Source organism: Aulonocara stuartgranti (assembly GCF_965226115.1).
Source record: "Aulonocara stuartgranti genome assembly, chromosome: 22".
Taxonomy (NCBI): domain Eukaryota; kingdom Metazoa; phylum Chordata; class Actinopteri; order Cichliformes; family Cichlidae; genus Aulonocara; species Aulonocara stuartgranti.
Window position 1 is genome coordinate 26,810,852 of NC_138957.1, and position 13,046 is coordinate 26,823,897.

The 13,046-nt window shown below is 39.2% G+C and overlaps 1 protein-coding gene across 1 annotated transcript; it reads left to right on the plus strand.

The window, feature by feature from the left end:
- Positions 1–2,374: 2,374 nt before the first annotated feature.
- Positions 2,375–11,261, plus strand: LOC309698228 (uncharacterized protein; the record flags this gene model as incomplete). Its single annotated transcript, XM_082520527.1, has 7 exons — positions 2,375–2,434; positions 2,746–2,916; positions 3,525–3,695; positions 4,297–4,437; positions 6,930–7,070; positions 8,762–8,902; positions 10,581–11,261. 7 exons carry the CDS (start codon positions 2,375–2,377, stop codon positions 10,740–10,742), a joined length of 987 nt encoding a protein of 328 aa, XP_082376653.1. The 3' UTR covers positions 10,743–11,261.
- Between the last annotated feature and the right edge of the window lie 1,785 nt (positions 11,262–13,046).

Genomic DNA, 13,046 nt, shown 5'->3' on the forward strand with positions numbered 1-13,046 from the left:
CAGGGTCATGCTTCACATGAAAACCAAGATAGTTCCAAACGCGGTTCAATTTTGGGTAGCGTAGAGGCAGTTGCCATGTTGCAATGAGCTTATCTTCTGTCTTGCTAGCTTGCGCTGCGCTCAGTGGATCTGCACTCGACAGTGCAGCCTAGGCAGAGTAGTCGAACGCAGATCCACTGAGCGCTCAACATAGACAGCATCGTCAGAAGAAAAGTTGATAAAATAAATAAAACATTTTGTATTATTCGATACATATGCGTACCGAACCGAAAGCACTGGTGAATATTAGGAGTGACAAAGTCTAAAGACCCGAACGTCCACGGAAAAAAACGGGTGGATAATCGCAGAATCACTTCAGTGGTAATGAGAAATCCCTTCTGTCAGGAAGTGCTGTGTGGCAGCCAGGAGTTGGACCCAAAATGCAGGCACTCAGACTCGAGGGATGAACTCAAAACACTCAGCTTTATTCGCTTGCAGGGGAAAAGCATACAAAACTAAACCTCACTGGGGAAACTATAAACTACACTACAAGGCACACGAGGAAACACACAGCTAGAGTGACGACGCAACACTGACACAGAGAAACACAGGGCTTAAATACACTGGGGAATAACAAGGGAATGAGACACAGAAGGAGAGCACAGCTGGGGGAAATCAGAACTGAAGAGACAAGGAAGCAAAGTAGGATACACTCACATCAGACACAGACCTTCAAAGTAAAACAGGAAGTATAACATTGAGGCATGAACTTGACATAGTAGAGACAAAGCAACTAAGAAACACAGAGACATAACCATAAGGCGAAGAACCAAAAGACTAGAGATGATAAATAATACACAGAGGGAAATCCTGGAACACAAGAAACTAGACTCGAGGGAGTAACAAAAGACCAACCATGAGAACATAATTCACAATACAGAGTGACAGAAAACACAAGAAACTCAAAACATGCGAAGACACAGACCAAGAAACACAGACTTTACACAGAAAAGAGGGGCACAGAGAAACATGAGGGGCAAGGGATCAAAACTAGAAACCATAGAATAAATCACATGAGTACTCGACAAAATACAAAAATCACAAAGAACTAAAAAAGCTGGGTGAAGAGACCCAGGATCCTGACACCTTCACAACTACCAACCAAGTGAACAACACTCTCCAGGAGGTAGGTGTATCAATATCAAAGTCTGCCATAAAGAGAAGACTGCATGAAAATAAACAAAGAGAGTTCACTGCAAGGTGCAAGCTACTCATAAGCCTCAAGAAGATAAAGGCTAGATTTAAAAAAAGAGACATGCTCAAATCCAGCTGAATGCAGTCAAATTGATTTGGTAGATGGACAATGACCCAAAACATACAGCCAAAGCAGCCCAGGAGATTATTAAAGCAAAAAATTGGAATATTCCTTGGAATATTCCTGAATGACCAAGTCAGTCACGTGATCTTAACCCAACTGAGCATGCATGCCACTTGTGGAAGACTAAACTTTGAACTGAAAGGCCCACAAACAAACAGCAACTGAAAGCTCCTGCAGTCAAGGTCTAAAAAGGAGGAAAGCCAGCATCTGGTGAAGTCCATGAGTTCAAGACTTCAGCCGGTTATTAGCAGCAAAGTATTAGAAATGAACATTTTATTTTCCTGAAATGTGAATATTTAGTGAAATGAAAGGATTGTGTTAAAGATGTTTTAGTTCTTCACATTTTTATGCAGTCTTTTTGTTGAACCCACTGAATTGAAGCTGAAAGTCTGCACTTTACCTCCATCTGAGTCGTTTCATTTAAAATGCATTGTGGTAATGTACAGAACGAAATTAGAAAAAGAAGTTGTCTCTGTCCAAATATTTATGGGCCTAACTGTAAGCCTGACAAATCAGCGTGCTGTTTGAACTTTGAAAGGTTAAAGTAAATGTAGTTGTGGAGCTGTTGATGTACTGTTGCTACTTTAAAAAGGATCACATCAGACAAAAACTTCAGTGAAACATTGTACTTTACAACACTGCCTAATTAAACAAGATGAAAGAAAATGAGGTAAAATAACATGTTATTTGAAACTGTTGAGTAAGTTTAGGGTTGGAGTTCTACAAAAGAATAAAAATAGCATCGAGTCAGCAGCCTGAGACACAAGAAAGACATTAGAGAGAAGGTATCACATCCATAGGTTAGGTTTCATTTGGCACAGTGTAAAGTTTTGCATTTGTGGTCCATCACTTGGGTGGAGGCTGACAGGTGAACAAGGTGAATGCAATATAAAAAGGCCAGCTTTGGAAGAGAGCACATATTGTACAAAACAAAGACTTGAGTACGGGAAACAAATCACATTTTAACAAGATATTTTAAGCTGTTAGCTTTCAAGAGGAAATTATATTTCAAGCAATATGAAGTACTTTTTCCTGGCGCTGCCTTTCCTGACTCTGCTGGGATTTCCCTTTTCCAAGGTAAGACTTGAAATTAAAAGTAAAAAAGAATGAATGTAACAAAAAATAAACAAGAAACAAACAGCAATCTTTGTTGATCAAACACACTTAAATAAATAAATTAATTAATATTCAGGGAATTCTAACCAGTGAGCCAAGATGATTTTTGATGGAAAAACTATTCTGATTCATATTTTTCACTGTTAATGCATTGCATTGAAATCACTTCCTTAATGGGCAATTATTACATATAAAGTATACAATATAATTTGTAGTGTCAGTTTTATTAATTTATTATTCAGTGTCATAAATTCTGTTGGTTTGCTCTTTAGCATGCGCCGCTAATGTCTGCAGCAAAAGGACCCGATCCTACCTACAATTTATCCCCAGCTACTAATACTACCACAACTGACAGTGAGACTAACAGCAACAGTGGCTCTGGCAGCGGCACCCAGGCTTCCACCAGCACGACGACCACAGCCGCAGGGGTATCGTCAACCAAGGTGACTACAAAGCACCTCGAGGCAACTGTTGCTGTGATTTGCCACTGTATAAATGAAAACTAATTGAATGCAAAGAGAGGATAGAGTCGCATTGCCACCTCTGTGGCTCTGCTGTTTGGACCTTTTGCTTTTTAAACCATAGTGCAGTGGGCAATCTGAAGTCTCAGAGACAGAACTAGACTACAGTGTTATTTATCACACAGCAAATCAGAGTTTATTGTATTTACTTGTAGATGAAATACATTACCAGCTGCAAGAAATAATCAAAAAAGATAAAAGTAAAAAAAAAAAAAGGAAATCTTTGTTTTTCATATTTCTTTGAATTGAAAGTAATGTGATCAAACACACACTACAATAAATATAAAACAAAAAAATGTATAAATTATTAAATTAATAAAAAAAAATACTTGAGGAAATCTTACCAGTGAACCAAGATTGTTTTTGATGGAATATCTATCCTGCTTCTGTATTTTTCAGTGTTAATGCATTGCATTGAAATCACTTCCTTAATGGGCAATTATTACATATAAAGTATACAATATCATTTGTAGTGTCAGTTTTATTAATTTATTATTCAGTGTCATAAATTCTGTTGGTTTGCTCTTTAGCATGCGCCGCTAATGTCTGCAGCAGAAGGACTCAATTCTACCTACAATTTATCCCCGGCTACTAATACTGCCACAACTGACAGTAAGACTAGCAGCAACAGTGGCTCTGGCAGCGGCACCCAGGCTTCCACCAGCACGACGACCACAGCCGCAGGGGTATCGTCAACCAAGGTGACTACAAAGCACCTCGAGGCAACTGTTGCTGTGATTTGCCACTGTATAAATGAAAACTAATTGAATGCAAAGAGAGGATAGAGTCGCATTGCCACCTCTGTGGCTCTGCTGTTTGGACCTTTTGCTTTTTAAACCATAGTGCAGTGGGCAATCTGAAGTCTCAGAGACAGAACTAGACTACAGTGTTATTTATCACACAGCAAATCAGAGTTTATTGTATTTACTTGTAGATGAAATACATTACCAGCTGCAAGAAATAATCAAAAAAGATAAAAGTAAAAAAAAAAAAGGAAATCTTTGTTTTTCATATTTCTTTGAATTGAAAGTAATGTGATCAAACACACACTACAATAAATATAAAACAAAAAAAATGTATAAATTATTAAATTAATAAAAAAAAATACTTGAGGAAATCTTACCAGTGAACCAAGATTGTTTTTGATGGAATATCTATCCTGCTTCTGTATTTTTCAGTGTTAATGCATTGCTTTAAAATCTCGGCCTGAACGTAAAGTTATTACATGTAAAGCATACAATATCATACTCTGTAAAATCCAGCACAACAGAGTGTCATAAATTTTGTTGCTTTGCTCTTTAGGACATGAGCACAACCACTGCATCAACAGGTCTGAGTACTACCACTACTGACAGTAAGACTAGCAGCAACAGTGGCTCTGGCAGCGGCACCCAGGCTTCCACCAGCACGACGACCACAGCCACAGGGGTATCGTCAACCAAGGTGACTACAAAGCACCTGGAGGCAACTGTTGCTGTGATTTGCCACTGTATAAATGAAAACTAATTGACTATGTGCACGTTAGCATATGCTACTTCCGGTGCGGAAACTCCTGTGGGGAGCTTTGTTTCCGGTGTCCTATTCACGCCCTGTTTACAGTCCAAAACAAGTTAAGCAAATGAATGAATGAAGCGGCGATTTACGTTTCTATAGATGTCTTGGGCATTTACCCAATATATCTGTAAATGATGTTCATCGACTTGTCGATATTTTTTCCCTGCGCCTCAGAGCAAACGAGAAAAGGGATTCAAATGTCATATTTCTCAGTATCAGTAAACAGCGGTCCCTCGTTTATCGCGGGTCTTATGTTATAAAAATAACCAGCGATAGGTGAAATCAAGTAGCCAATTTTATTTTTTGACGGTGCAAAATGTTTGGTGGACATCGTTGACATACAGTACTGCACTTCAGAGTCACACTGCTAGCGATCGATGCAGCGATTCTGTACTGTACAGGAGAGATGTCACGGAGGGAAAAAAAGCATGCAAACTTGCACTAAAAAATCTGCGAAACAGCAAGGTGAAATGTGAAACGTGTTATAGTGAGGGACCACTGTAATTTTGAAGGTAAGTCACAACATACCCTTCGTAAATACTAATGTATAGAAACCCTTACCAGCAATCATTCATTTTTTTGTGTGGGTTTTTTTTCACGGTTTGTTAACATGCTGTGTAGGTATGTACTTGACTAGCTGATATCGACATAACGGGGAAACATCTGGTTTGACTATAGTTCAGCTGTAGTTTGAATGCTGAACATTTGCCTGTTTAAATCACAAGACCAGTCACTATACAGAGATGTGCTTCTGAATGTGGACGATGTGTCTTCTGCTGCAGTAATGCAGTTCTGCTTGTGTTGAGTGATAAACAACTGATCGATCTAAACTCTTTAAACGTCAAAATTGATCATTAGATTTTTTTATGACACAAAGGTGGTGAGTGTCCCCACCTTCTGCTCTTTGTAACTTAACGCGATCTTTCCGTTTTCAAGTTTTGGACATGATTTTGGAGTATATCTTCGCAGTAGCGATTGACCGCAAAGTAAAGCTACCGGAAATGTACCACCCCACATCCGGTCTCAAACCAGGAAGTTAGCATTTTCTCGTGCACATAGTCAATTGATTGCAAAGACAGATTAGAGTCACATTGCCACCTCTGTGGCTCTGCTGTTTGGATCTTTTGCTTTTTAAGCCATAGTGCAGTGGGTAATCTGGAGTCTCAGAGACAGAACTAGACTACAATGTTATTTATCACACAGCAAATCAGAGTTTATTGTATTTACTTGTAGATGAAATACATTACCAGCTGCAAGAAATAATCAAAAAAGATAAAAGTAAAAAAAAAAAAAGGAAATCTTTGTTTTTCATATTTCTTTGAATTGAAAGTAATGTGATCAAACACACACTACAATAAATATAAAACAAAAAAATGTATAAATTATTAAATTAATAAAAAAAAATACTTGAGGAAATCTTACCAGTGAACCAAGATTGTTTTTGATGGAATATCTATCCTGCTTCTGTATTTTTCAGTGTTAATGCATTGCATTGAAATCACTTCCTTAATGGGCAATTATTACATATAAAGTATACAATATCATTTGTAGTGTCAGTTTTATTAATTTATTATTCAGTGTCATAAATTCTGTTGGTTTGCTCTTTAGCATGCGCCGCTAATGTCTGCAGCAGAAGGACTCAATTCTACCTACAATTTATCCCCGGCTACTAATACTGCCACAACTGACAGTAAGACTAGCAGCAACAGTGGCTCTGGCAGCGGCACCCAGGCTTCCACCAGCACGACGACCACAGCCGCAGGGGTATCGTCAACCAAGGTGACTACAAAGCACCTCGAGGCAACTGTTGCTGTGATTTGCCACTGTATAAATGAAAACTAATTGAATGCAAAGAGAGGATAGAGTCGCATTGCCACCTCTGTGGCTCTGCTGTTTGGACCTTTTGCTTTTTAAACCATAGTGCAGTGGGCAATCTGAAGTCTCAGAGACAGAACTAGACTACAGTGTTATTTATCACACAGCAAATCAGAGTTTATTGTATTTACTTGTAGATGAAATACATTACCAGCTGCAAGAAATAATCAAAAAAGATAAAAGTAAAAAAAAAAAAAGGAAATCTTTGTTTTTCATATTTCTTTGAATTGAAAGTAATGTGATCAAACACACACTACAATAAATATAAAACAAAAAAAATGTATAAATTATTAAATTAATAAAAAAAAATACTTGAGGAAATCTTACCAGTGAACCAAGATTGTTTTTGATGGAATATCTATCCTGCTTCTGTATTTTTCAGTGTTAATGCATTGCTTTAAAATCTCGGCCTGAACGTAAAGTTATTACATGTAAAGCATACAATATCATACTCTGTAAAATCCAGCACAACAGAGTGTCATAAATTTTGTTGCTTTGCTCTTTAGGACATGAGCACAACCACTGCATCAACAGGTCTGAGTACTACCACTACTGACAGTAAGACTAGCAGCAACAGTGGCTCTGGCAGCGGCACCCAGGCTTCCACCAGCACGACGACCACAGCCACAGGGGTATCGTCAACCAAGGTGACTACAAAGCACCTGGAGGCAACTGTTGCTGTGATTTGCCACTGTATAAATGAAAACTAATTGACTATGTGCACGTTAGCATATGCTACTTCCGGTGCGGAAACTCCTGTGGGGAGCTTTGTTTCCGGTGTCCTATTCACGCCCTGTTTACAGTCCAAAACAAGTTAAGCAAATGAATGAATGAAGCGGCGATTTACGTTTCTATAGATGTCTTGGGCATTTACCCAATATATCTGTAAATGATGTTCATCGACTTGTCGATATTTTTTCCCTGCGCCTCAGAGCAAACGAGAAAAGGGATTCAAATGTCATATTTCTCAGTATCAGTAAACAGCGGTCCCTCGTTTATCGCGGGTCTTATGTTATAAAAATAACCAGCGATAGGTGAAATCAAGTAGCCAATTTTATTTTTTGACGGTGCAAAATGTTTGGTGGACATCGTTGACATACAGTACTGCACTTCAGAGTCACACTGCTAGCGATCGATGCAGCGATTCTGTACTGTACAGGAGAGATGTCACGGAGGGAAAAAAAGCATGCAAACTTGCACTAAAAAATCTGCGAAACAGCAAGGTGAAATGTGAAACGTGTTATAGTGAGGGACCACTGTAATTTTGAAGGTAAGTCACAACATACCCTTCGTAAATACTAATGTATAGAAACCCTTACCAGCAATCATTCATTTTTTTGTGTGGGTTTTTTTTCACGGTTTGTTAACATGCTGTGTAGGTATGTACTTGACTAGCTGATATCGACATAACGGGGAAACATCTGGTTTGACTATAGTTCAGCTGTAGTTTGAATGCTGAACATTTGCCTGTTTAAATCACAAGACCAGTCACTATACAGAGATGTGTCTTCTGCTGCAGTAATGCAGTTCTGCTTGTGTTGAGTGATAAACAACTGATCGATCTAAACTCTTTAAACGTCAAAATTGATCATTAGATTTTTTTATGACACAAAGGTGGTGAGTGTCCCCACCTTCTGCTCTTTGTAACTTAACGCGATCTTTCCGTTTTCAAGTTTTGGACATGATTTTGGAGTATATCTTCGCAGTAGCGATTGACCGCAAAGTAAAGCTACCGGAAATGTACCACCCCACATCCGGTCTCAAACCAGGAAGTTAGCATTTTCTCGTGCACATAGTCAATTGATTGCAAAGACAGATTAGAGTCACATTGCCACCTCTGTGGCTCTGCTGTTTGGATCTTTTGCTTTTTAAGCCATAGTGCAGTGGGTAATCTGGAGTCTCAGAGACAGAACTAGACTACAATGTTATTTATCACACAGCAAATCAGAGTTTATTGTATTTACTTGTAGATGAAATACATTACCAGCTGCAAGAAATAATCAAAAAAGATAAAAGTAAAAAAAAAAAAAGGAAATCTTTGTTTTTCATATTTCTTTGAATTGAAAGTAATGTGATCAAACACACACTACAATAAATATAAAACAAAAAAATGTATAAATTATTAAATTAATAAAAAAAAATACTTGAGGAAATCTTACCAGTGAACCAAGATTGTTTTTGATGGAATATCTATCCTGCTTCTGTATTTTTCAGTGTTAATGCATTGCTTTAAAATCTCGGCCTGAACGTAAAGTTATTACATGTAAAGCATACAATATCATACTCTGTAAAATCCAGCACAACAGAGTGTCATAAATTTTGTTGCTTTGCTCTTTAGGACATGAGCACAACCACTGCATCAACAGGTCTGAGTACTACCACTACTGACAGTAAGACTAGCAGCAACAGTGGCTCTGGCAGCGGCACCCAGGCTTCCACCAGCACGACGACCACAGCCACAGGGGTATCGTCAACCAAGGTGACTACAAAGCACCTGGAGGCAACTGTTGCTGTGATTTGCCACTGTATAAATGAAAACTAATTGACTATGTGCACGTTAGCATATGCTACTTCCGGTGCGGAAACTCCTGTGGGGAGCTTTGTTTCCGGTGTCCTATTCACGCCCTGTTTACGGTCCAAAACAAGTTAAGCAAATGAATGAATGAAGCGGCGATTTACGTTTCTATAGATGTCTTGGGCATTTACCCAATATATCTGTAAATGATGTTCATCGACTTGTCGATATTTTTTCCCTGCGCCTCAGAGCAAACGAGAAAAGGGATTCAAATGTCATATTTCTCAGTATCAGTAAACAGCGGTCCCTCGTTTATCGCGGGTCTTATGTTATAAAAATAACCAGCGATAGGTGAAATCAAGTAGCCAATTTTATTTTTTGACGGTGCAAAATGTTTGGTGGACATCGTGGACATACAGTACTGCACTTCAGAGTCACACTGCTAGCAATCGATGCAGCGATTCTGTACTGTACAGGAGAGACGTCACGGAGGGAAAAAAAAGCATGCAAACTTGCACTAAAAAATCTGCGAAACAGCGAGGTGAAATGTGAAACGTGTTATAGTGAGGGACCACTGTAATTTTGAAGGTAAGTCACAACATACCCTTCGTAAATACTAATGTATAGAAACCCTTACCAGCAATCATTCATTTTTTTGTGTGGCTTTTTTTTCACGGTTTGTTAACATGCTGTGTAGGTATGTACTTGACTAGCTGATATCGACATAACGGGGAAACATCTGATTTGACTATAGTTCATCTGTAGTTTGAATGCATTTGCCTGTTTAAATCATAAGACCAGTCACTATACAGAGATGTGCTTCTGAATGTGGACGATGTGTCTTCTGCTGCAGTAATGCAGTTCTGCTTGTGTTGAGTGATAAACAACTGATCGATCTAAACTCTTTAAACGTCAAAATTGATCATTAGATTTTTTTATGACACAACAGTGGTGAGTGTTCCCACCTTCTGCTCTTTGTAACTTAACGCGATCTTTCCGTTTTCAAGTTTTGGACATGATTTTGGAGTATATCTTCGCAGTAGCGATTGACCGCAAAGTAAAGCTACCGGAAATGTACCACCCCACATCCGGTCTCAAACCAGGAAGTTAGCATTTTCTCGTGCACATAGTCAATTGAATGCAAAGAGAGGATAGAGTCGCATTGCCACCTCTGTGGCTCTGCTGTTTGGATCTTTTGCTTTTTAAGCCACAGTGCAGTGGGTAATCTGGAGTCTCAGAGGCAGAATTAGACTACAATGTTATTTATCACACAGCAAATCAGAGTTTATTGTATTTACTTGTAGATGAAATACATTACCAGCTGTAAGAAATGATCAAAAAAGATAAAAGTACAGAATAAATGAATAAATAAAATGGAAATCTTTGTTTTTTCATATTTCTTTGAATTCAAAGAAAAATGAAAAACGTATACACTAAAATAAATAAATGTATAAAGTACGTGAGGAAATCTTACCAGTGAACCAAGATTATTTTTGATGGAAAAACTATCCTGCTTTTACATTTTTTCAGTGTTAATGCATTGCTTTAAAATCTCGGCCTGAACATAAAGTTATTACATGTAAAGTATACAATATCATACAGCACAATGCAGTGTCATAAATTCTGTTGGTTTGCTCTTTAGGTCATGGGGACAACCACTGCATCAACAGGACTGAGTACTAAAACTACTCGCAATCAGACCAGCAACAGCGGCTCTGGCAGCGGCACCCAGAGTGGAGAGAGCCACATCGTCACCTTTGTGGTTCTGCTGTTGGGATCTTTTGCTTTTCCAGCCATGGTGTAGTGAGCAATCTGGAGCCTCAGAGCCAAAACTAGACTACAATGCTATTTATAAAACAGGAAATCTGAGTTGATTGTATTTAGTTGTAGATGATGGTAGTGAAAGAGCTAACCTATAGCATCTCAAAAGATATGTGTGTAAGTCATAAGGTGATTTATAGAGCACTTTCCACAGTGGAAAGAGTGCAATGCCTAATGATATGTAAAGGAGAATTGTCTGTATCTTTAAAAGCACCTCAAAGCATATTTTGGCACATTTCAGTTGTTTTATTTCAAAGGTGACATGCCCTTACACATCTTTACACTATTATACCCATTACCTGTTTATTTTCTTGTGTGATACTTGATGTATAAGTTAAGTCAAATTTTACCTGTAGACATGTTATAATATAGTGATGTCTGTTGAAGATTTCCGTCTGTATTAGTATAATTATTTGCACAATTTACAATAATTATTTGATCTTTATGCATTAATGTGTGAAATAGATTCAACATAAAACACTATCTAACATAAATGGTAATAAAACAGAGCATCGTTTTAATGGATGCGTGATTATGTGTTTTAATAACAATAATTCAATTAATTTCTGCTCTTTTTTTATACTGCAAATTTTTAAAACCATCCATCCATCCATCCATCAGTTCTCTTCCACGTATCCTTTTCAGAGTTGCAGGGGGGCTGGAGCCAATCCCAGCTACAATAAGGCTAGAAGCAGGGTACACCTTGGATAGGTCATCACTTTTTCGCAGGGCTAATATAGAGAGACAGACAACCATTCACAGCTATATGCAACTTATAATCATCAGTTAACCTAACCCCACTAACAGCATGTCTTTGGACTGTGGGAGGAAGCCAGAATACGTGGAGACAACCCACACAAACACGGGGAGATCATACAAACTCAACACAAGACCCTGGTCACAAGGTGAAGTCAAACTCAGGAGGCAACAGTGCTAATCACCACTGCAAAAAAAGAAAAAAAAAATCAGTCCAGATATCTATTATGATTGTTGAGTATGCTTCACTGGAATCAGGTTTTTGTTGGCACGGTTGATCTTTTTCTTTTTTTGTTTCTTCGCCTGTCCTGTTTGGTTCTTTTGCCATCAGAATTATTGTCTAAAGGCAAAGAAAGATGCCCAACGGATTTACTTTACCAAATGGACCATCCCGGCCTTGCCGTATTGGTCTATTTGATTCATCTTTGCTTTCATTGTTTATTTTATTTTATTTTTGCTTGCTACACACGGGACAGACATGACTGGGGGAAAGAAAAGGGAGAAAGAAAGAGGGAAAGAAAAACAGCAGGGAAGAGGAACGGTGATAAAGGGGAAAAAAAACAAAAAAAACAAACAAACAGACAAAAAATACATATATAAATCACCTGGATCACCTGTTGAGAAAGAAAAAAGAGAAAACAAGCAAAAAAACAACAACAGAGCAATATAATAAACAACATCATCGCGATGATCTATGTGAATATAACAGTAAATACTAAATATTGAATATTATTGTGCTACCTAACTCTAACCCCTGCACATTTCTCAGCACTCACCCAACGTGGAGACAGACATAAATAGACACTGTACACACAATCACACTCCCCAAGCGTACTCTAGGTCTAGGTACCCTTGCCCCTGGAGGGGGAACCTGCACCCAGACCCAGATAGTGTTACCCTCTTCCCTGGGGTGGAGAGAAGAAGACCGCCCCGACTCCGCAGCAGCAGGGAGGCCCACATTCCAGACCCCAATCGGACGGCCAACTCCTCCTCCCAGCCCCCACGCCCCAACAGGCAACAGAGAACGGGGGTGTGTGAAGACTCCAAACCTCCCTCCGCCTGCTCATATGTAGTGTTGATGCATGTGTGTTCTAAGGTGCATTTAAAACCCAGGAGAGCATGGAGCTACCTGCCAGAGAGCAGCAGGTAAGTGCATCGCCCCTCCTGATAGCCCTCAATGTATATGTGTATTTAAAATTGAGAGGTGGGCAACGGCGCCAGGGGTGAGGTTGTACACTCTAATGGTCTTCTGGATGCTGTGTAGCGTGCCCACCCCCAAGGTCCTATATGTATGTGCTATGAGAGTGTGAGTAATGTGAATGTCTAAATTGTGGGATGAAATTGAGGCACAGGCAGCCAGAAGGGGACAAAGGGGGGGATGCCTCCCCTGAACCCTGGTGGCACACCTGCACCCCAGGGCCTCGCCTGTTCAGTAGTGCCGCCTGGCCCCACAGAGCCCGGGACAGCCCACCCGACCCCACCACAGAGAAAACTGCACCCACCCTGTCATCCACTCATCTTCCAGACTACA